The sequence below is a fragment of the Phyllostomus hastatus genome, unplaced genomic scaffold (genome assembly GCF_019186645.2).
Source record: "Phyllostomus hastatus isolate PE091 unplaced genomic scaffold, TTU_PhHast_1.1 phas_contig_40, whole genome shotgun sequence".
Classification (NCBI taxonomy): Eukaryota; Metazoa; Chordata; class Mammalia; order Chiroptera; family Phyllostomidae; genus Phyllostomus; species Phyllostomus hastatus.
Genome location: NW_025333872.1, coordinates 49,949,916 through 49,976,912, shown reverse-complemented (window position 1 = coordinate 49,976,912; position 26,997 = coordinate 49,949,916). Strand labels below are relative to the sequence as shown.

Here is a 26,997-nt window from a genome sequence, read left to right as displayed (position 1 = left end):
CACAGTCCGGTAGACCAGTTGAAGTTGATAGCGATCAAATGGAGACATTGAGAACAATCGCCATATCACCCAGGAGATAGCTGACATACTAAAAATATCCACATAAAATTATTGGTGAAAATGGAAAATGTGTTTTTTATTTTACAGAAAACACTAAATGGGTTTTTGGCCAACCCAATATAGCAATATAACTCTATTTGTACTCTTACTATATTATTTCTACTGTGATTTGCTATTCCTTTTGCACAATTCCCACTGAAACAATTTAGATACTTGGTGTACTTTCTCCAATCACACCAAAGTTTCATGTTACTACCCAGCAAGAAACTTTATAACTTGTAGATTGTAATCTGTCAACCGATACTTTTTATACTTGAACATTGTTTCATATTAAAACATTATGAAATCAAGTATTTTATTTGAAGACTGCATGGCATAAGTGAAGAATTGCATTTCGTAAGTCCTTTTAGGTGGCCATCTTGTAGTTGAGAGATGGAAACTGGACTTTACCATCACTTTTCCTTTAAAAGTCATGGGGGAAAGAACGAAATATCAGGACTTGCTGGGTGAGGTTCAGCTGAGCAAGTGTCCCCGGAAGGGGGCGCGATGTTTTGAGGTTAACAAAGAGTGACTGCTTCGGGGTCATGTAAGGTCCCCGCCATCGCTACCATTTAGACTGGCCACTTCGCTAATGTCCGGTCTCCCTGAGGCGGAGCCCTTGGCTGCGCTCTCTGAAACCGAAGACCAGAGCACTTCAGAAATTCGCACCAGACTGTGGCCAGCCTGAAATGCTACTCCAGGCGCACTAAGCAACCTGCCAGTTGTTCAGTTTGACCCTTTGGTCCCTCCGTAGTCTGAAATTAGCTCCACAAACTAAGCCCTCTTTTCCGAAGCTGGTGTTCCTAGTGAAGAACCTATCTCCTTTTGGAGGAGGATCGCTTTGTTAAAGTAAAAAAATTCAGGGCGCTCTGCACAGAACACTGAAATTCTTGACTTTCTGCCCAATTAAAGATGAAAATGGGTCGGGTATGGCACTGGCTACGTTAAGATTAATATGCAGGAATGTTCAGATACTTCCACGGTGGGTACTACAGAGTCCAGGTTGCACTGCCCCTAACAAAAATGGCGCAGAAACACGTTAACTGGGTACTGTTATGCGTTCAAACACCAGGATGCCGGGAACAAATGCCTTCAAATGACCAGCGGATGTTATTGTTTTTACTTCCGGGTGAGATTGCTCCGGCGCCATCTTGTCTTGTTCCTGAAGAAGTAGAAGCATCGAAAGGGTTGGGGGAGAGATATTACAGGAACGGTGGCAACAACGGTGTGCCGGAACCACAGTGGGTAAGTGGTGGAGAACGGTTACGCGTGGGAACTTGCCGGGCGGTTACAACCATTATGGTTTCTGTGGCGAAGGTAGCATAACTTAAAACACGTAAGCTGCGTACACTGTTTGGCGCGACCGCTGGAACCTCATTCCCCTAAAAGCCGCGGCGCCCGTCTGACTTTTGGTGAATCAAAACGGCCCTCTCGGTTAAAAGGAAATGTTCCCATGAAAGAGAGCGCTCACGACCCCCTCCTTTTAACTGTGGGAGTTTCTTCTCTGGTGAGAAGGGACCGATTCTTGGGTTCCTGACCCGCCGTTAAGCACTGCGCGTGCGCAGTGGGAACTCCTCGTGGGGAGGGAAATGCAACGGGGCGGAGGAGGCGGAGGGCCCGGATCTGGACCTTTTGCGCTGTGCAGCTCAGACTACGCAGGCGCAGCCAAGGGCAGCTACGTCCTGTTAACTATAATTGGGTTCCTTAGTTTGTATTTTTCTTTTTATCCGGAGATGGACGTTATCTGTTAAGCTTCACGAGGGAAAGAGGAAGTATCCAATATTTCAGTTGTACTAGCCTGTGGTTGATATTACTGTCATCTGAACATCTCGGGCACTTGACAAATTTTGATTGTCGGTGGTTACTTAATAGAAGATCAAAATAAACTTGGAATTTCTGATTGGAGAGCAGCAAGGCACAACCATAAAAACAAATCAGAACACTGTGAAGATTCTCTCGTTGGACTGCTTTGTAAAGAGTCCTGGAACTATAGGGAAAGTACATGTTTTTTTAAGGTGTTCTTAGGACTCTATATTTAATTTTTGTTTTACTAATAGACTTTGTTTTTTAGAACAGTTTTTGATTTACAGGAAAATTGAGCAGATCAGAATTCCCGTATAAACATCCCAAACCTCCATTACATCTAGTTTCTCTTGCTATTAACATACATTAGTATGATATATTCGTTGCATAGTTAATGGACACATTATTATTTATGGACACAATCTTGACACGTTATTATTAACTGAAGTGTGTGTTTATTCATATTTCCTAAGTTTTAACCCAGTGTTCTTTTTCTGTCCCAGAATCCCATCTAGGATACCATATGTCATGTGTCTTTAGTCTTCTTGGTTGTGACAATTTCTCAGGCTTTCCTTGTTTTCAGTGACTGTTTCAGGCTGAATTGTGTCCCTCCAAAATTCCTACGTTGAAGTTCTAAGTTCATTATCTCAGAATGTGACTTTATTTTGAGATAGTGTCTATAAAGAAGTGAAATAAGTTCATTAGGATAGGCCCTAATCCATTATGATTGGTATCCCTATAAGAAAAAGGTTAGGACACAGCAAGAAGACCATATAAAGACGTAGGGAGGAAGCATTCATCTACAAACCAAGGATAGATGCCTCAGAATGAAACTTACCCTGCTGGCATTTTGATCTTAGACTTCTAACCTCCAGAACTATGAGGAAATAAGTTTGTGTTATTTGAGCTTCCTGGTCTGTGGTACTTTGTTATGGCAGGCCTAGCAAATTAATACAATGACCTTGACAGTTTTGAAGAGCACTGGTCAAGTATATTGTAGGATGCCCTGCTATTGAAATTTGTCTGATATTTTTCACTTAAGACTGGTGTTAGGGCTTTTGGGGAGGAAGATCACAGAGGTATATCAAGGACATGTACTATAAAATGATTTGCCCCATTGAGATTGACCTTGATCACCTGCTTGAAGTAGTGTTTGTCAAGTTTCTACACTGTAAAGTTACTCTCCCATATCCACACCTTCCTTCCCTACTGTACTCACTGGGAGGAAATCTCTGTGTACAGTTTATGCTTAAGAAGTGGAGAGTTATGTTCTTCCTCCTTTAGGGTTGAGTATCTACATAATTTATTAGAATTCTGCATGGAGATTTGTCTCTTCCCTCTCATTTATTCATCATATATTTATATCTACATAGACTCAGGCATTTATGTCATATTTGTGTTATAACTCAGTACTATTTTATTTTTTGCTCAATTTTTTTTTAAGTTTTGGACTTTAGGAGTTCTTTTAGTTGTCCTCTGTGCCCCTTTGGCATGCCCTCATTCTGTCCTTTCCTCTCCTTTTCCTCTCTCTCTTCTTTCCCACTTTCTTTCTAGTACTATAAGATGCTCCAGGCTCATTTTGTATGCCCCAGTCCTAAGAATCAGCTCTTTTCCCTATAGATCCCTGATTCCTTTTATCGTAGAGTGGTATTACAACCAAGATACGTACTGGGGTGTTGTTACCTTAGGATCTCGTTCTCATTTGTTTTTCAGATGTCACTTTTATTGGTATCTATAAACAAAGTATCCAATTCTCCGATTTTGAAAAAATACCTCTGTTAAGTTGCAAAGTATCTCAATATATATACAAAATGCATGTCGCATTAAGTAGCTAAAAATTTTTTTACCACATTCCAAATGATTACAAGATTAACTTTACTGGTGACATTTCTACCTAACCTGAGTTAAACAAATGAATTTTTTATTTTGAGGCTAGTCATCTGGTGTGTAGAACTGAAAGGGCAGGGGAGAAGAGGATTATTACATTTCGTAGTTTCTAAACTTTGTATTTGATGTGAGAAATATTTGACAGTATGCATCAAAAGATAGATGTGCTTTTGTATCTTTTTGATTTTGCAGCCGAGAGGGGAAGGGAGAGAAAAAGAGAGGAAGAGAGAAACATTGATTTGTCTCCTCTCTCAGGAGTCCCAACCTGGGACTGAAGCTGCAACCCAGGCATGTGCCCTGAACTGGGAATCAAACTGGCAACCTTTCAGTTTGCTGGACAACACCCATTCCACTGAGCCACACCAGCCAGGGCAAGCTTAGCAGTTTTAAGAGTTCTATGTAATTTTGGAATTTTCTATATGAAATTGCATTCTTAAAAAGAAAAAAACCTTAAGTGATGTCATTATTCATGCCATATCACCTAAGTGTCCCCGCCCCCCCAGTACAATTTGTACATCAATATATTTCAACATATAAAAGTCTACTGGCCCTGGCTGGTGTGGCTCACTGGATTAAGTGCAGGCCTGCAAACAGAAAAGTCACTGGTTTGATTCCCAGTCAGGGCACACACCTGGGTATAGTCCAGGTCCCCAGTTGGGGGCATGCAAGAGGCAACTGATGAATGTATCTCTGGCATGTCAATGTTTCTCTCCCTTTCTTTCACCCTACCTTCCCCTTTCTCTAAAAATAAAAAAAAATAAAATAAAAAAAAAAAGTCTACCAGCCCAGGCTGGGCTGCCTGGTTGGTTGGAGGAGCATCAGCCCATACACCAAAAGGTTGTGGGTGCGATCCTCAGGGCATGTAGCTAGGTTGTGGGTTCTATTCCTGGCTGGGCATATAGAGGAGGCATCTATCTGATTGATGTTTCTCACATCGGTGTTTCTCTCTCTAAAATCAGTAAAAACATCTTTGGTTGAGGGTTTAAAAAAAAAAAGTCTACCATATTTTTTTGTATGGCTGAATAGGTGTCCGCTCTATGGTTCACTTTTATCTTTTGCCCTTTGGTTGAGAATATCACTAAAAAATGTTCAGTTACACTGCAGGTTTTTGAATGACATGGTATCTTCATCCATGGTTTAAGTCCTTGAAGTGGAACTGGTGGGTCACAATTTTGATAAAATACTATGATTCTGAATTACATTTTCTTCCCAAAAGACTAATCATTTGGTGCTTTACCAACATCCTTATTCGGCACTTATCCTCTGTAGCCAAATGAAGTCTCTCAACTGCAGATTTACTTGAAGAATTTTATGAAATAGCTCCTAACTTCTTACTTCCTTGACTCCTATTACCTTTGCATGTTTTTAGTCTGCTCTACTTCTCCGAGTTTCACCTCTCTTTCCGTATTTTTCTCAGCTTAAGTGAATCAAACATTGTATTTGAATAGTAGCTTTCATAAAATCTTTTAGGGGAGAAAAGCTTTGGAAAACCTAAAATAGAAGTGGTTGGTTTTAACAGAAAAATGGCTACAAGTAATACAAATGAAACTCTTGAAAATATACAAGTAAAAATCTCTGTGTAGGAAGTTTTTAAATTTTTTTTCTTTTTAAATAATGAAAACTTCAATCTGAAGAATAGGGACAGAAAGATTTCCCCCACCCAAAGATAAAATGAAATCTGGATAAGCTTTCCCCCTACTAGTTGTAAATTTGAGGAAAGCTATCAAAAATGATGCTAAGACAGTCTTGGTGGTGATATTAACCGCTGCTTATTGAAGCTTATGGTGCTGAGTTTTCATGCATTCTCATTTAATCCTCACAATTACCCCATGAGATAGACACTTACTATGTCCTCCATTTTATAGAAGAGAAAGCCAAGGATTACAGACAGAGTAGTTTATTCGCCCACATTCACACAACTAGTGAGTGGTAGAGGTAGGTATCATGAATCAGAACTTGTGCTCTGAAGTCTAGGTGACATGTGAGGACCAGAAAACTTAAAAAGAGAACTGAAAAAGTTGCCTATAAAAACTATTAAACACAAGTAAAAGAAACTTTGTTTAGAGTGATTTCTAGAAAAGTAAATCTATGTATTGGAAATGATGGTAGGGAGTCAATATACATCATATTCACCATTCAAGTGATTGTACTAAGCACATATCTACTTAGAACTCCAGCAGGCACTGTACAGTGCTAGTTACAATGCCTACATTGTGTGAGTTTACAACCTACAACAGGAAAATTACGTATTGAATTCTAATATGCCATTAGAACTTTGGAAAATACTGAGCTGTTCTTAATGCCAGATTCTTGGTTCTCATGAATGTAGGTCAACAGCTTCTCTGTCATTAACCTTTAAAAGTAAACAGAAAGGGGCTATAGACCGTTTATTTGGTGTTTAGTGACTACTATGTGGAGGAAGCTGACCTGTACCTTTTGAAATATAAACGGATGAGTAGATTGGTCTATTGGCTTTGAAAAGCTGTTGATCTAGTGGGAAGACAATGAATCTATGCGAGAGACAGGCTATTCTTTTCTTGCTGGTGTTAATTTTTAAACTTAGAATTCCATAGAAAATTTTAAATTAATGCATTTTATTATATTGCTTGTACCACTCGATAATACCAGGTGGATGAGATGTTCTTTTCAAATATTTCTTCCTTTCTCAGAATATACAACAATCCCTAAATTGTTTGACGCTGTTTTGTATTGTTAATGATTTTTTTTAAGTAAAAAAGATATTTTGAAAGAAAAAATGTTGAAAAGTATTGCCTTCTCATTTCTAATGTACCTGTTTTCCTTAACCTTATAATGGTAGATACTTTCTCATTATAGTTAGTGGAAGAAAAAGTTCCAAATTTAGACATGATCACATTTTCATGTTACATCTCTACAATTTATTTTTATTCTACTTTTTCATAATCTAAGAACAAACTTACACTTTTTTTTTTTCCAGGACATAAGTAATCTTGCTGCTATGCTTCCAAGCAGTAGTATGATTGAGTCTGAATTTTAAACAGAAGGTGAACCTCTGAGGTCAGTCAATATAGCAGTTGATATTTCTTCTGGGTTTGTTACGTTTTAATTAAAGTTATAATTGAAGTTACTTTTCAAGGGCTGTAATGAGTCATTTACTTTTTAAAGGATTTTAAAGGTATAGTTGGAAAGAGGTGTGGGGAAGAAGGGGAAGAACAGAAATCATCTGAAGAGAGATTAGAAAAAATATATTTAGCCCTGGCTGGTGTGATTCAGTGGATTGAATACTGGCCTGCAAACCCAAAGGTTGCTGGTTCCTTCCAAGGTCAGGGCAGATGCCTGGGTTGCAGCCCGGCCCCTGGTTAGGGATGTATGTACAAGAGGCAACAGATTGATGTATCTCTCATACATTGATATTTCTCTTTCCTTCCCTCCCCCTCCCTCTAAAAATAAATAAATCTTTAAAAAAGAAAAGAAAAAAAGTGTATTTAGCTTGGAATTAATGCCCAGTTCAGTTGTTGACCTCTACTGTGGTGCTATTTAGTGCCTATTTTGCTGTATTTTAAAAATGCCATTATAATAGACTACATTCATGCAACTAGAAGATAAGTGCACTTGACTCGTAAGTCAAGGTAACAAAGGAATGCATCTTCCCTAATTTGCAGTGTTCTTCAATTGAGAGATCAACATCTGTCATTGATAGAATTATAAAATATTCTGAAAATTCTGCAAAGACTGGAGTTGTAAACTCTAAGCACCTGAGTTATAATAGCCATTGCCCCATTGGAGTTGGTGCCTCTTGTTATCTGGCTTCTTTACTTTTTGTGATGCTGCAATACTAAGGCTTTTGTCTTATTTTTAGAGAAAAGGGTCAGTCTAGAAGGATTTATTTAATGAACATGTATTTAATGCCTACTTTATACTAAGCCCTGGGGTACAAAAATGAAGAAACATAATGCTGCTTTACCAGATGTGTCATTGGTTCTTGGACAAGGTTGTATATCAGTGTTGGATAAAGTACAAAGATATGGGATGTGTAGGAATTTAAAATTTTTGCTATGAGAGTTTTCAAACTAGTTTATGGAAAGGTAAACTAGTGTGATACCCCTCTTCCCCCATACCCATTATCTAGATTTAATAGTTACTAACATATGTTCTCTCCCCAAATCTTTTTCATATTAAAGGAACCTGGTCTTATAAACTATCTCACCTTCTGGGTTTATCTGATTGTTTCTTTTTATTAGTTAAGAAACCTGGTCTTGTAAACTATCCACCTGATGGATTTATTTGTTTCTTTTGATACGGTTTCTCTCATTCCTTTGTCCCCTTATAGTTCCTTCACACTAGAAGTGAGATTGAAAAGCTTGATTTGATTCAGTTAAACATTTTTGGTGAAAATATTTATAGTAATTCTGGGGACATAATATTGTATCTCATGGGGAGACACCATTACAGATTATTAAATTGTAGGATGATATTTTGACAACTTTTGAATTGTGATTTCCTATTACTTTTCTTCTAAGGTTGTCTGAATTGTTTTATTATGTTTGGCAATATGGGAGTTTTTAAAATATTCTACTTTAAGCCTTAATTAGCTGTAATTATTTATAAGGAATAGTTTTCCTTCATTAGCTAGGGCTATTTGGTTTTTCTCTTCAAGAAGGAGTATTGGTTGGGGGATGAAGTCACATTTTTGTATTATTTTCAAAATAATTATATTTAAAGAAATTTATAGTGGGGAGAAATTAGGTTTTTTCTCTTTTTGAGCTAAATTGATTTGATGCTTACCACCACATTCTGACATCAGTATTAACATGAAATTTTCTACTCTTGCTTGCCAGCCTAAAAATTCCAGTTGCCTCTGGCAACCTATTGACCAGAATTTTAGAGTTCTGATCACATAAATGTATCATCATGTAATAATTTCCATGTAAGCTTTTAAAATTAAAGAACTTTAAATCTCATTTTTAACTTGTGTTCATTTTGTTGAAGATAGAAAACCCAATATAGTTTTAAAGTCAGGATGTGGGATCAAGGAGGACAGCCTTGGCAGCAATGGCCCTTGAACCAACAACAGTGGATGCAGTCATTCCAGCACCAGCAGGATCCAAGTAAGGACACAAACTGAATTTGGAGGGTGGGCGCGGAAAAATATATGGAGATAAGTGGGAAATACTCAATGTGATTAAGGGACATGGAATTGGAATTGGCTTATTGGATCATGTTATAGTCAGTATTTAATCTTTAAAACTAGTTCTTTTTTTCTAAGGAAAGTGGAGTCTTTTTTCCCCTTTTAAAAAAAGTTTATTGAATTTATTGAGGTAACATTGGTTTAATAGGTTTATAGAGGTTTCAAGTATACATTCTATGATACATGATCACAAAGTCTTTCTTAAGATGTAATTTAAGTAAAGCATGCTTCTGTTAATTCTGAATCTTTCAATTCTGTGTAGATGATATTCAATTAATAGTATGTTAAATCATTTCTCTTTATTATGTAACATTTCAAGCATGGACAGATGTAGAAAGACAGTATAGGGAGCCCCCATTTATTAGTTAGCTTTAAGTCATGGTTAATTTTGTTTCATTGATATGACCTTCCATTTCCCTACCTTTATAGGCTTAATCTGAACCTATTTTTTAAATAACTACATAGTATTCTATTATAGCACCATACTGTAATTTAATTGATCTACTTTTGGGCAATTGATTGATTATAGTTTTTACTTTTAAAAATAATGCCATAATTTCATATGCATATCATGTCCAGTTATTTTCTTAGGAAAAATTTAAGAACTAGGTTTGTTAGATAACAGTTGCATATTTGGAAAGTTTTAGATAGACATTGCCAAGTTTAACTCCATATGGATTATGCCAATTTATGTTTCCATCAAACTGTATGAGAATATCTTTTTAATCTTTACTAAACTGAGATGTGAAAAACTATCTTATTTTACTTTATTTCCTTTATTAATAATACTAGATCTTAAAATGTTAAGTATAGATACTTGAGAAGGAAAGGAGGACCTTTAAATTAGTAGGGACAATGAATTTTGAGTAAAGAATGACTAATAAGTTGTTAGAAATATATTTTGACTAGAGAAGAGAGCCTTAACTAAAAAAGGTGACTGAGGAGGAACAGGAAGTATAGATTGCTATACTCATCCAAGGTCTGCAGGGTCCAGTGTAGGCCTGAAGGGGACTTGTTTGAGGAAGAATTTGTTTTTGTTTTTTAAAGAGTTTTAAAAACCTCAATAAACTAAAGTGCAAAGGATGCAATTTTTTATGAGTTAATAATATTAGAAATTAATTGGTTAAGAGTGTTTTTGTGGAGTCCCTTTACAGAAAGTCTCAAGTAGTTTATTTTACTTTGTACCCTGAATGTAGGTTCTTTTCTGAATGAGTGTCCTTTTGGTTATAACATTCAGTAATATCTAAAATCTCTGGTAAGGGATTACTGAGATGCTTGTTTTACTTAGAGGCACTATTCTTTTAGCTCCTATATTCTGAGTGCTAAATTTTGCTCTGTTAAATTGTTAGGCCAGATTGACTGGGCTGCATTGGCTCAAGCTTGGATTGCCCAAAGAGAAGCTTCAGGGCAGCAAAGCATGGTAGAACAACCACCAGGAATGATGCCAAATGGACAAGATATGTCTGCAATGGAATCTGGTCCAAACAATCATGGGAATTTTCAAGGGGATTCAAACTTTAACAGGATGTGGCAACCAGGTTTGTTTATGTTTTCCAAATTTTAGGACTTTTAAAAATAAAAAAAAAGAGTAAACTTAAATTGCTTAATTTGCTTATTAGCCTTGTGACTTCTTGATATTAAGGCTTAAAGAATAGGCGGTTTTAATTAGATTTGACCTTGAAATTTTGTGGTTAAAATTATTCTGTACTCAGTCTGCTAGCATTGTGGCACTCAGTTGATTCTTTTCTCGGTTCTTCATTCCTAGGCTGACAGGGGCTGGGAACACTGGAAACCTCACTTGGCATCTAGGGAAGAGAGCATTCTATGGTCTCTCTGTTGCAACCTCTGGCCTTTTCAGAAGCAGGACTGGCAGAGCAAAACATGTCTAGTCTCTAAAGAAAAATTGTGTCACTATGTGACAAATTAATTTGTCAAATATACTCTGCCCCTACCATCCACCCATATTTACTTCCCTTTTTTCACATAGTGAAGTTCTCCATAAGTTTCTATCTGTTTTGTTTGTTTGCTTGCTTGCTTTTTTACTTCACAGTATGATTTAGATTCCTTGATGCTAGTTCAGTTTTTCATTTCTTGTGCTATTATTTTTAATAGTCACTTCAATTTATTTATAGAGGAATCTTACATTTAAGTGTGCTGATTGGTGAAGTCATATCTCCCTTTCTCTATTAATACTTATTTTTGTTTCTCAATGTAAGAATGGAAAACTCAGAAAGTAATTCACCAACATCATTTTTAAAAGTATGACAAATATTTTAATATTCATTATTATGAGAGTAGTTCATTTCTAGTTTTCTTAAAACTATGCTAAATTTCCTCAAGTTTGAAAATGTTTTAGTTCCCATGTTCAAGTATATAAAGAACTCATCCTAGTATTTCCACTTCCCCAACTTTGCTCTACTGGTTTTCTTTGTGACCTTGGCAAGTGAATTCTTACTGTGTGCCTTAATTTCCCCTCCTGAAATTGGCAAAAATAATACCGATTTCTCCCTACCTCACAGGGATGTTGTGAGGATAAATGTGTTCATGGAAGGAAGAAGTTATATAAAATCCCCAAACAGTATTTTTATGGTGTTGTTACTGAACAGAAAAGTTCAAAAAAAAATTGCTTTGGATTTTGTTACATTTATTAAAGATAATTTTGGGCATTTGGTTTCCATTTGTTTAGGATATGAATTAAGTGGAGTTAGTTCATTTGAATTATTTCTTAGATAAATTCATTGCTTATTTTTAAGATATACAAAAGGAATTTGACCAAGAAGTCATAATTTGTATATTCATTTATTTACTGAGCTTTCTTGAGAGTTAAAAAATTTATGTTGATTTTGTTATAACTCCCTGTTGAATGTTTTTATGCCTAAATCCTAAATAGAATGGGGAATGCATCAGCAACCCCCACATCCCCCTCCAGATCAGCCATGGATGCCACCAACACCAGGCCCAATGGACATTGTTCCTCCTTCTGAAGACAGCAACAGTCAGGACAGTGGGGAATTTGCCCCTGACAACAGGCATATTTTTAACCAGAACAATCACAACTTTGGTGGACCACCCGATAATTTTGCAGTGGGCCCAGTGAACCAGTTTGACTATCAGGTGAAAGATATTTTGTTGCTTTAATATTATAGATGTGCACATAATCCATTCTTTGGAATTTTGTCTCACCAAGAAAGAGTACCTGAGATATGTGTTTCACTTTTCAGTCTTACACAGATAAGTGCATATTATGTCTCAGAAAAGTTACCAGTTTTTGAATATTAAAATCATTTAGATTTTTTGTGTGTGTGTGATTTGCTTAGAAAAGTGGTATAAAGGATCATTAGGGGAAAATTTGGATAAAATGAAGATCTGTAAGTGCAAGAGCTATATTATGTTTTATTTTCTAATTTATAAGTTCAAAATGGTATATTTAAATGTTCAATAAAGTTTAGAAAATGCACAGTAATTGAATACATTATTTATAATAAAATTATGGTGAAGACATGAAATTATAGATGATTTTCTAAATTCAGTACCTTCTGCTGTGTAAAGTTACTACTTTTTCTAGTGTTGTCTTTTTTTTTCCATTCTAACGTAACATGTTTGTTAATGGAATTGTACATAATTTCCTTTGGGGCATCTGATTCATTCCTAGGGACATAGAACTCTATGGAGAATAGTGTCGTTATTTTCTCAGACCACTCTGCCAGGCTCTACCCTTAAATTGTAATGCTAGGTGTCATTTTGAAATTGTAATTGTTACCTTATAATTAAGCTATCATAATTTAAAATTTTGAAAAATAAAACCGTACATTATTTTACTAATTATATGAGTAATGAACATAAATATAAACAATAGTCGCCTTGAGACAATAATCATCTTATTCATACATATTCAGATACTTGTTGCATATTCATACTTGATATACGGATATGGTAGTTTTTGTGGCAGAGAGCTTCTACTTGTACCATATTTGCTTGGTACATCCCCTTGCTTAAAAGACAACTCTGTTGGCAACTGGCTTAGAAATCCTCTGAAAATGGTAAAATTAAAGAATGTATTTAATACAATGATGCATTAACTTTGATCTTTGCTTAAAATAGCTATTTCTTGAAAGATTATAGAAATAACCTAAATTCGCAAGCACTGGAAAGTTGAAATTGGTTTACAAATTTTTTTCCTGTATTATCTAGTTACAGAAAAATTGACATTTTGATTTTTTGGTAGTAAAAGGATTAGTTAATAAATGGATAGAGAATGAAAAAGCTCATATATATCTTTTTCTTTGCTTCTTGAAAATAGTGTATCCCCTGGATTTTGATGGCTCTTACATTTTTGTAGGCAGAAAATATTTTTCTTAAGAAAAGTTAGCCTAGGTTCTTGGGGTTACAGAAATATTGGTGGGTATTAGGACCGTGGAATTCTTGGATTTGCTGCACACATGGATTTCTACTGTCCCAGTTCATAACACACGTGTGTCCCAGAGTGTATATTGTATTAATGTGAAGAAAAATAAACTGCAATACTCTTTCAGCATGGGGCTGCTTTTGGTCCACCGCAAGGTGGATTTCATCCTCCTTATTGGCAACCAGGACCTCCAGGACCTCCGGCACCTCCCCAAAATCGAAGAGAAAGGCCATCATCATTCAGGGATCGGCAGCGTTCACCTATTACACTTCCTGTGAAGCAGGAGCCTCCACAAATTGGTAGCTATTTAAGTTTAGTGAACCACAATTGGCATGATTTCTTGATCACATAAAGAGGGTGTCTTATTTTCTTAAATTGTTCGAATATCTCTGGTATGTTAGGAATTGATACTTTAAAACCCTTTATTTTACAGTCATAAACCTTAAAATTTTAAAGAAGAGATTTGTTTAAAATATTAAAAGCTTAATTTTTTAAAAAATAAATCTTTACCTTTAAACATAGATTTGGTGATAAGATATAATTTTATCATGGCCATAGCATTTTAATTTCTATTGTAATTTCCACTGTTCAGTGACATTATGCCAATGTCTGAGTATTTCCCCCATTAAAACCACCTACTTTTTCTCTCTGGTTTCTTTCTATTATCAGTTTATCGGATACACTGCTGCCAGATTAATTTTCTTTTTGTTATTTCACTTTCCATAAGTATTTTATAGAAATTTTCACTTTTTAAAAATTATTTGTTGATTTTTAGAGAGAGGAAGGGAAAGAGAAACATCGATTTGTTGTTCCACTTAATTATGCATTCATTTATTGATTCTTGTGTGTGCTCTGACCAGGGATTGAACCCGCAACCTTGGCGTATTGTGACGACGCTCTAACCAACTGAACTATCCGGCCAGGGAGAAAATTTCATTTCTTAAGTAACATATTAGAACTAACTGATAATAATAATTTCCGATGATAAATTATATATTTATGCTACTATACATCTGGAAATCCAAATGTAGCAGTTAATGGACCAGAACATTTAAGTCTTTCCTTATCACAAAGTAGACATTTTAGGGAGATTATTGCTTCTTTTGTAATTTAATGGAATAAATTAAAAAGTATTCCAATGGAATACTTGTTTAAGTGAATTTTCAGTGTGAAAATGGACTTGTGTTTGACTCTCTTCTGTCTTGACATTTTAGAAAGCAGTGTAGTGTAAGTTTTGCTCTGAAATATCACTACTCACTGGTTTGGTAACCTTGAGCACATCTCTTAATCTTTTTGGGTCTCAGTTTTCTCATTTGCAAAAGAGATCAAGTAATGGTAGTGGTTATATATGGCTTCCTTTTACAGTTGAGATGATGGTTTAATGTGCTTTCTAGTGCCTTGGCATATTGTAAACATTAATACAGTGTTTATGCTGCTATTAAAAGTCTTGATTTGAAAGAAAAGCATGATGTTTAATGGGCTGTTTTTGTTACTACTGTTTTGCTGGACAATGATAATGATAGTATTTGTTAAAAGCACTCAGGTGGCACCAGCATTCTTTCGCTAAAAAATTTATTCACAAGTTTGTAGAAATTCAGGAATAAGGATATACATTTGATTTTTACTTAATTGACTTAGAGATTTTCTTTTTCCCCATGTGAAACAGATGCTGTAAAACGTAGGACTCTTCCAGCCTGGATTCGAGAAGGTCTTGAAAAAATGGAACGTGAAAAGCAAAAGAAGTTGGAGAAAGAAAGAATGGAACAACAACGTTCACAGTTGTCCAAAAAAGAAAAGAAGACTACAGAAGATACTGAAGGAGGTGATGGCCCTCGTTTACCTCAGAGAAGTAAATTTGTAAGTAGAATCCCTGGACCTGAAACTCCATTTGATACTTATATGAAAAGGTTATTGAAATGTTTTAGTCCATAGAAAAATATTAATTTTCCTAAGATTACTTTCTGCAACTATATTGGGGATTATGTTTTTATATCATGTATATGTTATTGAGTGTAGAGTAAGAAGAAAGGGGACATTGAGTTTATGAAACATTTCATTCAGAGAGGAATTATTCAGTGGGATGCATGATAGATTTTACTTTGATAGATATCTGTATTCTTGGTTTATTGGGAAAATGCTTTAATCATCTGAGCTACCAGGCTAGGGCAACATCTATATTCTTTTGTTTTGGTGCAGTTAACTCCCTAATGGTGGTTTCTAAAACAAAGCTACATTAAAATGGCACTAGAGAATAAATCTGCCCTTTTGAACATTTAAATAAATACTTACACTGTGCCCTGGCTGGTGTGGCTCAGTGGATTGCGCACTGGCCTGCGAACCAAAGGGTCACTGGTTCAATTCCCAGTCTAGGGCACATGCCGAGGTTGCAGGCCAGGTTCCCAGTAGGGGTGGTCACTTGAGAAGCAATCACACATTGATGTTTCCCTCACTCTTCTCCCTCCCTTCTCCTCTGTCTAAAAAATAAATAAATAAAATCTTTAAATAAATTAATAATTATACTGGAGGATGTAATAGCCTTTATAGTTTTTGACATAAACACTGAAATTAACATAAAGTTTTAAATATTTAAACCTTCATCAGTTAGATGGCAAGAGTGGCTTAGGAATTTTTTAATTTAGCAGTAATGTGCTTCTAGCTGGTAGGATAGTCACAGCACTGGCTTATATCCCACTTAGGAGATGGGTCTTGCTCCCAAGGCCATTTTCTGCTTCAAAAATAAATCTCAAGGACAGCAAGGTAACTAGATTTAAGAAAACGTTGATTTTGCTTAAATTCCATAAATGCTATAAATTACTTTTATTCTTACAAAGGACCTTGCCAAAGATGTATTCTTTGTTCTGGGTATTACAAAATAAATTACAGACTACCACTATTAAAGTTTACCTTAAAAATTAAAAAAAATCTTTACTTGAAATAGTTGATTTCCAGAATTGGGTTGTTTGTTTGTTTGTTTGTTTGTTTGTTTGTTTGTTTTAAGGTAAAAAGAACTGGAGATTTTCCTCCTCCTGGATGCCTTTGGGCTTGTGTTACATGAATTCTTCTCCTGGTTTAAATGGTCTTGCCATAGTAGTATTTAGGTGGTCACCTAACTTAATTAATACGATTGCTAAATGTGACTCTGGAATACTTCTTTACATAAAGCAGAGTCCCCTCTTTAAGGTACATTGTTTGGATTACTGAAAACCTAACACATACAGAGTCAGACAAACTGCTGGCTTTTCTTCCATCTGAAGTAGACCCCATTTCTAATCTATCTGTCCATTATATAGCTAGAAAGAAGTAAATTTCACAGAGTTTTAGAGCCAGCTGAGATCTGGAAACTGACTACAGATTTTTCATTTTAAGTCACATGATTTTAAGTAAATGGCTTACACTTACAGCTGTAAAAGTAACACTGAATAATATGATTGTGGTTCATTTACCCAAAGTTCTCAAACCATTTATTTCAGCCATCATATAAAATGTATATTAATTAAGTCAGTCTCTGGGCATGATGAGTTTCTGGTTATTTATAAAATAAGCTCAAAATTGACTAAGGAAAAATTAATTGAAAAAATAATTAAAATAATTGAATCTCATAAGCCATCTTATAATCTTACTTTCAGGTAGCACTTTACCAAATGAAATCTGTTGTATAAAAATATAATTTAGAGAGAAGTTTTATTTTTATATATGTTTCATAAACTTTTTAACTTGGGTTTTAAAGTAGAATGGGCAAGATAGTGATTTTTACATTATAAGTGTGAATTTGAGGTACACATAATACTACTTTTTTTAGGATAGTGATGAGGAAGATGAAGATGCTGAAAATGTTGAGGCTGCAAGCAGTGGAAAAGTCACCAGAAGTCCATCTCCAGTTCCTCAAGAAGAGCATAGTGAACCAGAGATGACTGAAGAAGAGAAAGAGTATCAAATGGTAAAAATGTAAATTTCTTTTTTAAAATTATTTTTTGAGGTATAGTTGACATAAAACATTATATTACAGGATTTACTTTGTTTATAATTTGTTAAAACTATTGGTCAGTATCTTGAACATTTAAACTGAGAGCTTGTGAAACAGTTACATTAATCTATAGATATACTGGGCAATAGTGTCTGCAAGATCCAGGTAACACTTATAATGTGAAATCACAGCTTATAAGACAGTTATTAAGCACATTTCCTAATACCAATGTTGTAATTAAACAATATTTTACTATTTGAGACCCAAGAGAACATAGCTATTATTTTCTAAACTGTGTTTTTTGAATACTGGCAATGATTAAAAGACTTCATATAAAATAAGTTTAGGAAGCATTGGGTGGGAACATAGGTAAACATTTCTTCATTGGAAGACTTCTCAAACCCTTAATATCTGAAATGTGTTTTGTCATTTTTGTGAGATTGGGAATAAAAAAATGCTGCATTTCTCATATTGAAAGACAAGTGCTCGTTGGAATGTATTTAGCAGATGCTGATTCAGCATACTCTCATTTAATAGATAAGTACTATGATGTGGAGCCCAGAGAGGCTAGGGGACTAACCATAGTCTACATTTGAAACAGCTGTTGTAGCCAAACCCGTGTTAGAATCCAGCTCTATTTCAAGTCTGTTGTAGTACTCTATTATCACAGCACTCAAGAAAAAAGGGACTTTATGTGATGAAATGAAATGATTGCCTTTTCCTTAATTATTTCCCCTCAAATTTTACTTCTGAGCCAAGGGTTAATGTGAATTCCTAAGCGAGTTAAGAAACTAGTGTTGAACTGCTTACTAGTAATATTAAATGAAAGAATACTTTCAACTTAAAACACCCGTGGAAATTTTTTATTAATAGGGACTTCTAAAATGCTTCATCTCCCTTGTTAGAATTCAGTGTCTCTTATACAGATAAACTCATTTTTTTTCCTTTAATCCATATGATTTTGAAAGTTTTAAAAAGTTTTAGTATTAAAACAATTTTCAAGATACTCTATTCCTTGGAATGGCTGATGTGATCTCATCTCTAAAAATGTTTTATAAAATGGGTTTGCCTTTTATTTTTTTTTTAAATGTCAAACTGTATTAGTAAGTATAATAATAAATTAGAATCAATGTGTATTCCTTAGATGTTACTGACAAAAATGCTTCTGACTGAAATTCTACTGGATGTCACAGATGAAGAAATTTATTATATAGCCAAAGATGCCCACCGGAAAGCAACTAAAGGTATATTGTGGGTGTTCTTGGCTTTGTTTTTCTGGGGGTGTTTTGGTTTTGGTGGCTATTTTGGACTTTTTTTTTTGTTGTTGTCCTTGTTGAAATAACTAGCTGATATTTGAAATTCTCTTCTTGCATGTTTTACTCTTTGGGAAAGTTTAGATTTATAGGCACCATATTACAACTACACAAGTCTTTTTGTTTTATGCAGTCTATCTGAGCACAAATTACTAATTATGCTGTTGTTCTATAAAATGTATTGTGGAAGTTTCTTGATGTTCAATTTATTTCACCTGATTTTTTTTATAGATACCATGGCATTGGTGTATGACTTCTAATGCAGTTTAGTTTTACTAATGAATTGAATTATGAACCTTTAGTGTTTTCACAGTTTATTACTTATAATTCCTGCAGAAGCTAGTGATTCTCCCACCCAGCCTCACATTTTTAGTGACACTTAAAAAATACATTGAAAGCAAAATTTAAATTATGGGCCATACCTCAAAAATAAAAATAACAATATGCTGTCAACATATTTTCTAATTATAAACCAATTTCAGCTCACATCAGAATTATATTTTCAAGGCCAGACATGCTACTGGTTTAAAATGAATGTTATGTTTTTAATGTTTCTTCTCTCCCCAAGAAGCAGCAATAGTAGTAGATTTAACAATACCATAGACTCTCATGACTATGAAATCGTGGCTATTTGTGTTAACATGTTGTTCCTGTTGTTGATGTGATACAAAGCTCCTGCAAAACAGCTGGCACAGTCCAGTGCACTGGCTTCCCTCACTGGACTCGGTAAGTGTTCTCCTTATTTGTGAGAGGGCCTTAGAGGGAAAAATCATACTTACCTTGTCTCTCTACATGTTCTGTTTTGAAACTTTACTGTTCCTACTTAGTTTATATGACCTAGGTCTTAGGGTTATATCCATTTCTAAACGTTTGCCTATTTTTTTCCTTTGACTTTAGCAGTCACAGTGAGATTATTATAAATGTGACATTCATAGTTTATTGAGGCAAGTTATAATTTAGTCATGGTAGTATTTAAGCTCACTTTCAAAATTATTGCATACATGCCTTAGAGAAAAGCTATCTAGTAATGCTTTTAAGGACCTTTATTTAGATTGTGTTACAGCAAGTCAGGTTTACCATAGAGGAAAGGGTTTATCTCATATTAGAAGAGGAATGATGTGTTCGTAATTTGTTATTTGCATGATGTATTATCAGGTATATCGAAACTTGAATTTGCCTTTCCCATATCTTCATTTCAAATTAATCTTTGTGAGGATCAACAGAAATGGTTAGAACCAAATGCCCATGTGATTTTGTTATTACTATTTAGATCATTTCAGGGTGGGGAGTAGTTTTAGCCTTGTATCACTTCTGTACAGTCAGAATTACAGTATTCTAATTTTTTTTAGAGAAAAAAATACTTAGCATAATACCTGGGATTTCTAAGCTTGGAACAACAAAAAACTAAATTGTAAAACTGTTTTCAGGATCATCATAAATTTTAAGGTAGTCGAATTGATTGTGCTTTAGTGAGGCTTTGTTACTGCCCTATTAAATGGTTTTATTGGTTAGTTATGGACATTAAAACAAAACCATTATCGTGATTCCTTTATGGTGACAAATATATAAAATATTCCAGAAAGAATAAGATACCAAGTATCAATTTTCATGAAGGGATCTATGAACTCCTTAAGCATTGGAATTTATACTTCTCCCCACCCCGAATAAACATAGTCTTCCAACAAAGTGCAATGAAAAAAAGAAATGAGCTTTCTTCTCGAACCTTAAAAAGTTTTTAGTGCACAGAATGATTTTTCCATGTGATAGACTGGGCTTTATGCACACAGGTGGACTGGGTGGTTATGGATCAGGAGACAGTGAAGATGAAAGGAGTGATAGAGGCTCTGAGTCATCTGACACTGATGATGAAGAATTACGGCACCGAATCCGGCAAAAACAGGAAGCTTTTTGGAGAAAAGAAAAAGAACAGCAGCTGTTACATGATAAACAGATGGAAGGTATGTCTTTTAGATTAACTTAATTTTTGTCCAGTTTTGTTTGTTTGTATTTTCATTTTTCAACCAACCTAAAATATCAAAAGATGTAATTGAGGATAAATAATATGGGATGTAATTGAAACTGAGGTTATTTGCTCATTTTCAATCTTTATTAAATATAAAATTAAAATTAATTGTATTCAAAATACATAGTTAAGGTAAGGGAAACTTGGGAGGGATTAACTTCAGGGGCTGTAAATTAAGTATTTCAGTGTATTTTAATTGCTTGTTAAAGTTCTTAAAATGAAAAGACTTTTGAGATGGGATAAATATGTTTGTAAAACTAATGAAAATTAATTTGTGGCTAGGGTAATTAAAGATATGTAAAATACTGTAATAAGTACTGTTCTTAACAGTTTATAGGAACAATGAAAGAATATTTATTTAGAATTTCTTTTTTGAAAATTCTTATCTGGACAGTTTGAAAGGTAATTATTAAGAGTTTGCAGCCAAAAAATTCCTATAAATTATTTACTACCTGTAAGTTGCCTTATTGGACAAGAGGGAAATGGTTTTTTTTTCTTTTTTTTTATTTTATTTATCTATTTTTAGAAGGTAAGGGAAGGAGAAAAAGAGGGAGAGAAATATCTATGTGCGGTTGTCTCTTGTGTGTCCCCCACCAGGGACTTGGCCTACAACCCAGGCATGTGCCCTGACTGGGAATTGAACCTGTGACCCTTTGGTTCACAGGCCAACGCTCATTCCACTGAATCACACCAGCCAGGGCAGAATTTTTTTTCTTACTTGCTTCCCATGTACCTCTCTCTATACCTTGATACTCTGTGGCTATACTTTCCAGGAGATTAGCTAACTACGTGTAGCTGTTGAGCTTTTGAAATATAGCTAACCCAAATTGAAATGTTCTGTAGATTTAATGTATACGCTAAGTTTCAAAGACTTTATGTGAAATAAAGATTTTTCGGTATTCTTTTTAATTGATTACCTGTTGAAGTAATTTTTTTATATGGGTTCATAAAATTAATTTTACCTGTTTTTACTTTTTTAATGTACCTACTAGAAAATTTGACATTGCTTATGTGACTTGCTTTATTGTTATAGTTTGGTAGTATGGGAGTTTTTCATTGTACATTTGACTTTTATTATATTTGTTTTTTTCTATTTCAGAAGAAAAACAACAAAATGAAAGAGTTACAAAAGAGATGAATGAATTTATCCATAAAGAGCAAAATAGTTTATCATTACTAGAAGCAAGAGAAACAGATGGTGATATGGTTAATGAAAAGAAAAGAACTCCAAATGAAACTGCGTCAGTTTTAGAACCAAAAAAAGATCATAAAGAAAAAGAGAAACAAGGAAGAAGTAGATCAGGAAGTTCTAGTAGTGGTAGTTCCAGTAGCAATAGCAGAACTAGTAGTACTAGTAGTTCTGTCTCTAGCTCTTCATACAGTTCTAGCTCAGGTAGTAGTCGCACATCTTCTCGATCTTCTTCTCCTAAAAGGAAAAAGAGACATAGTAGGAGTAGATCTCCAACAGTTAAAAGTAGACGTAGTCGGAGTAGAAGTTACTCTCGGAGAATTAAAATAGACAGCAATAGGGCTAGAATAAAGATTAGAGATAGGAGAAGATCTAATAGAAATAGCATTGAAAGAGAAAGACGGAGAAATCGGAGTCCTTCCCGAGAGAGACGTAGAAGTAGAAGTCGTTCAAGGGATAGGCGAACCAATCGGTCCAGTCGCAGTAGGAGTCGAGATAGGCGTAAAATTGATGATCAACGTGGAAATCTTAGTGGAAGCAGTCATAAACATAAAGGTGAGGCTAAAGAACAAGAGAGGAAAAAAGAGAGGAGTCGAAGTATAGATAAAGATAGGAAAAAGAAAGACAAAGAAAGAGAGCGTGAGCAGGATAAAAGAAAAGAGAAACAAAAAAGGGAAGAAAAAGATTTTAAGTTCAGTAGTCAGGATGATAGGTTAAAAAGGAAACGAGAAAGTGAAAGAACATTCTCTAGGAGTGGTTCTATCTCTGTTAAAATCATCAGACATGATTCTAGACAAGATAGTAAGAAAAGTACTACCAAAGATAGTAAAAAACATTCAGGCTCTGATTCTAGTGGAAGGAGCAGTTCTGAATCTCCAGGAAGTAGCAAAGAAAAGAAGGCTAAGAAGCCTAAACATAGTCGATCGCGATCCATGGAGAAATCTCAAAGGTCTGGTAAGAAGGCAAGCCGCAAACACAAGTCTAAGTCCCGATCAAGGTAGTATACTTTTTAAAGTATTTTGTCTGATTTTTAAAAAATTTGACTGAATTTATTCAAAGTTGAAAGTGTCCTTTCTCTCTCTCTTTAATAAACTCAGTTTGGTACTTGATAAATGATCATAGTCTTAAGTAATTTTAGAAATCCTATATAATATTATTTATTTAAAAATTGCATTCTTTAGTTAAAAATACATTTTTATTTTTAAATTTTGTCTTTTCCCTGTTTTGTTTTGTTTTTTGCAGATCAGCAACCCCTCCCCGTCGTAAACGCTGAGGAATGATGTGGCAAGAATGCCATGATGTTTAAAAAATTCCATGAGTTTTAAGGGCTTGTCTCATTATAGAGGCACATTGTGGCTGTGTAGGTGAAACCAGAATTTTCTTTTTATCTGTATATAGGTATACTTTTTCCAAATGCTGCTTCAAGTTAATAGGATTTCTTTGTATTCCTTTTTTTTTTTTTTTTTCCAAAAAATAGTGCACAATAAGACTATAAACATGCCATTCTCTTTCAGCTGTAATGTTCTTAAAATTATTCTCGAATGTACTGTGATGTCAATAAAGCTCTTTAGTTCATTTTTGTTAACCTCTTGCACCTTAATTTTATGATTTTATTCTAAGGAACGTACTTTTACAAAAAGGCAGCTGGAACTTTGTATAACAAGTTTTAAAGGTACTTCCTCCCATTTGCCCCAATGAAAATGGTTTATCTCAATAGTTTGTCAAAGCTTGTAAATTGTACCCATGGATTTTTGTCAAATTCCAATTTTAAGGGTATGGAAGAGGGCCAGAAACAGATCTTTACTTTTCATTTGGAATCACTTGACAGCTTTCTAAACTTTTGCTATTTGGGGGATTTTCAAGTAATATATTCTCTGTATAAAGTATGGTTCACTCCTGTAAAATGAAATTGCTGGATTCATTCGAGCCAGTGTACCAATCAAAGTTACTTATAAGGAATGATTGTGTTTGACACTAATAGTCAAGTCTGGAAATACATTCTGCAGTCACCCACTTCTGTTTTAGAAGCATATTTTAAACACTTTGGGGTTTATTATAGAAATAAGACTCACAGTTCAATATATTTATTTATATTTTTAAAGTATAATATGACCTCAGCTCAGTGGCGGAATGCTGTTTTATGCAGGCTTTGTGTCAGTTTGATAACATTGAAATGGTTTGGTTTTGTCAGTTTCTTAAAATTAGGCTCAATGAGTGGTTTAGCCATTTAAGGCAATCATAACTTACGAATAAAATGAAGGCTCCACAGGCATTCTAATGTTCAGCTGCTTTCAGGGTTTGTTTTTATGTGATTATTCACTTATGCCACAATAGTCTCTGAAAAATCTCTGAAAACAAATGCTTTTAAATCTTAAAGAGAAAAGAGCAGGTACAGGTCACAGAAATGTTTTAAAGTATGCCTTTTTACCAGCAATAATTTATTTAAAATAAGCCAGATTTTTGCCAAGATCAGTGTTTTCTCAAAACAAAGGTAGAAAATAGATTTGTATAGTGTGCTCTTGTACCTCTACATAAGTTCTTGAATAATTTTGAACAGCTTATGCATTTATCTAGAGGAAATAAATCAACTGTGAATAAATGCATGTTTACCAAAATGGTTGTTTTTACAGTGCATTTAGTTCTGATATTTATAAAGTCAACATTTCACAGAATAACTTTTAAATAGTTTAGAATTCTATATAGTTTAGACATCAGTAAAGACAAAATAAAGTGTGCAATATTTTTTATGTAGGTGAGGTAACACGGTATACCTAATTGTAGAAGTATTCAATTAATTTGTAATAGATAAGTTGTATAACATTTTCATATCTTAAAATGTTTTTTAGATCAATCTTCAAGTGAAATAATATTTTCAAAATAAAATTCTACAGAAAAGTTCTGCTGGCTATGATATGCACATTTTTGGGCAAGATATGAACTAGAGCCAAAAATAGTATTTGACAATTTAGTTTACTCTGCTGTAATACACAAGCTTCTTATCATTTAAATCTATAGATACTTTTAAGAACACAGTCATGGTGTGTGTGATTATTAGTAGACATATTAGTGTTTATAATTAAATATTTGGGTTTTTCAGATTTTTATGGATAATTCAGAAAATTCATTATTTCATTGACATGTAATGAAGTATGTTTACCTTGAGTGGTAAGACTATAAGATAGGGCTTCCACGGTTTGGGATGTGAGTGCTAAAACTTACACATAAGTTAATTAAATAATATAATTTGATTATGAAGTCTTCTAAAATGACACCACCAGAATATTAATAGATTCAGTTTTTGAGACAATCATTGATCTGGATTGATTAATAAAAACGGTCTAAGAGGTTCTTTAAAAAATATTTCTAGTGTATTAGTCATACTTGTTTTTGTGGAATGGGGTAAACCACACCATTAAGAGAATAAAATGTAATTTGGAAGAGGTAATTATAAGTTTGTTTCAGGCCCCAAAATACAAATAAAGATTGGTGTGGAATCTTAGTGTATATGTTTTCTGCCATTGTAAAATGCCTTTTTTTAAGCATCTGTTTCTAATGGTATATACACAACAGGTGAATTTCCCAAACATAATCATTTTTTTTAGTATTGGAATTACTCTGTTTCTTCAAAGAATCACATGGTGTATAATTAATTATAAGTGAGATTTCTAATTTTATGTGGGAATATTTACATAGGAATTAAGTAAGTTCCAAAGTCCCTATAATAATTGTCTTATGGAAATCTTTTCATTTAAACTGAGTGCTTTTCTCTCTCACACACACACATATATATATACTATATGTATACATATATATATAAAAATCTATTTTAATTTAGTGAAGTTTCTAAAATGGTACTAAGCATGGTCTAATGGAAATAGTGATGTTTTGGATTGTCCTGGCTCTGCTATTTGATGTATTTTGGGCAAATAACTAATCATTATGGGCCTTAATTTCTTCAACTGTATAAGGGTAGAATTAGATTATTTCCAAAATTTTGACACTTAAAAGCCCTAAGTTCTTCAATAGAAAGTAGAATTTGATTGTAAAGCCTAAACCTGAATGAGAAAATGGTCTTTTTATTAGTCGTAAAATAACTCATGTATGATGAGTTACATTTATACCATAAAGGCTTATCAGATACAGAGTTCTATAAACACACATAGGTTAAATCTGCCACAATTTGATTATGGTAAGTTAAGATAAAATTATCCTAACAATTCTAGTTACCAATTTTTGTGTAATTTTGTAAATGTGAAAACTTACCACTTAAACTCTGAGTGAATATAGTAGTGTATCATTTTAAAGGGATAAAACTGTTCTAAGGGAGCACGTTACCCTTAAATGAAAAATGTTTATATAAAATTGAATTTCAAAATACTAAGTAGATTTTTAGTTTTAATAGTGAAATGTAGACTAGTTGATAACACATTTATGGGTGATACTAAAGTGTTCGTGTAGGGAATAATGGCTCCAACAATGGCTATATACCACGTAACAACTGCTAGTTCTTCCAACACAACTCAGGTTTAAGTGTCATTGGAAAAACCTTTTAATATTTGTAGAGAAAAATAGTATGAACTAGTTTTGCCTGAGTCACACTAGTAGGTATTCAAGAAGCTTTTGTTTTCTGTTAGTAGAAACAAATTACTGATTGTTTTTGTTGTTGAATTGAAAATGTGAGAAAGATCTGAAGCCCAGTGAGGTGGTGCGTTAAAAAAAGAGTACATTTAAATAAAGCTCTTAGAACTTTATTTGATTATACTTGGACTTTGCTTTTTTTCCTTGGATCTGTCACCCCAACAAATACATATTACTCATGCTAAACGATATTTTGTGGAGAGCTTTCTGCTGTCTTGAGAAAGGAGCTCTGAAGAGATGACTCAAGTACCCAGCCACTCTTAGGAGGAGGTCAATATTTTACTAAGAAGCCATAAATGAAAGACCATTACTGAGCTATGTAAATTGTAATAATTCAAACAACATTTCACCAATTTGACACTTCCTGTTGAAAATGTACAATCATATTTTTACCTTTAATATTGGAAATTAATTGTTCTTACCAAAGGAAAGGCTTTTATGCATTTAGAGGTAAAATGTTACATAATCATCGTTCTTACTCTAAATGAAGTTTGTCTAACCTGAATAAT

The 26,997-nt window shown here is 34.2% G+C and overlaps 1 protein-coding gene across 3 annotated transcripts; it reads left to right on the top strand.

Annotated features, from left to right (window-relative positions):
* The first annotated feature begins 1,237 nt into the window (after positions 1-1,237).
* On the top strand, positions 1,238-26,601 carry PNISR (PNN interacting serine and arginine rich protein). 3 transcript variants are annotated; one of them, XM_045842683.1, is made up of 13 exons: positions 1,238-1,344; positions 6,746-6,825; positions 8,758-8,876; positions 10,306-10,494; positions 11,847-12,070; positions 13,489-13,660; positions 15,028-15,218; positions 17,161-17,298; positions 18,470-18,569; positions 19,311-19,364; positions 20,426-20,596; positions 21,761-22,847; positions 23,093-26,601. In XM_045842683.1, the coding sequence occupies exons 3-13, from the start codon at positions 8,789-8,791 to the stop codon at positions 23,121-23,123; spliced, it is 2,445 nt and encodes an 814-aa protein (XP_045698639.1). In that variant the 5' UTR covers positions 1,238-1,344; positions 6,746-6,825; positions 8,758-8,788; the 3' UTR covers positions 23,124-26,601. The 3 variants fall into 3 exon arrangements, with proteins under 3 accessions (XP_045698639.1, XP_045698640.1, XP_045698641.1); XM_045842684.1 differs by having other exon boundaries at positions 1,262-1,344; positions 8,762-8,876; XM_045842685.1 differs by lacking the exons at positions 11,847-12,070; positions 13,489-13,660; positions 15,028-15,218; ... (4 more) ...; positions 21,761-22,847; positions 23,093-26,601 and adding an exon at positions 10,722-11,840 and having other exon boundaries at positions 1,263-1,344.
* The last annotated feature ends 396 nt before the right edge of the window (positions 26,602-26,997 follow it).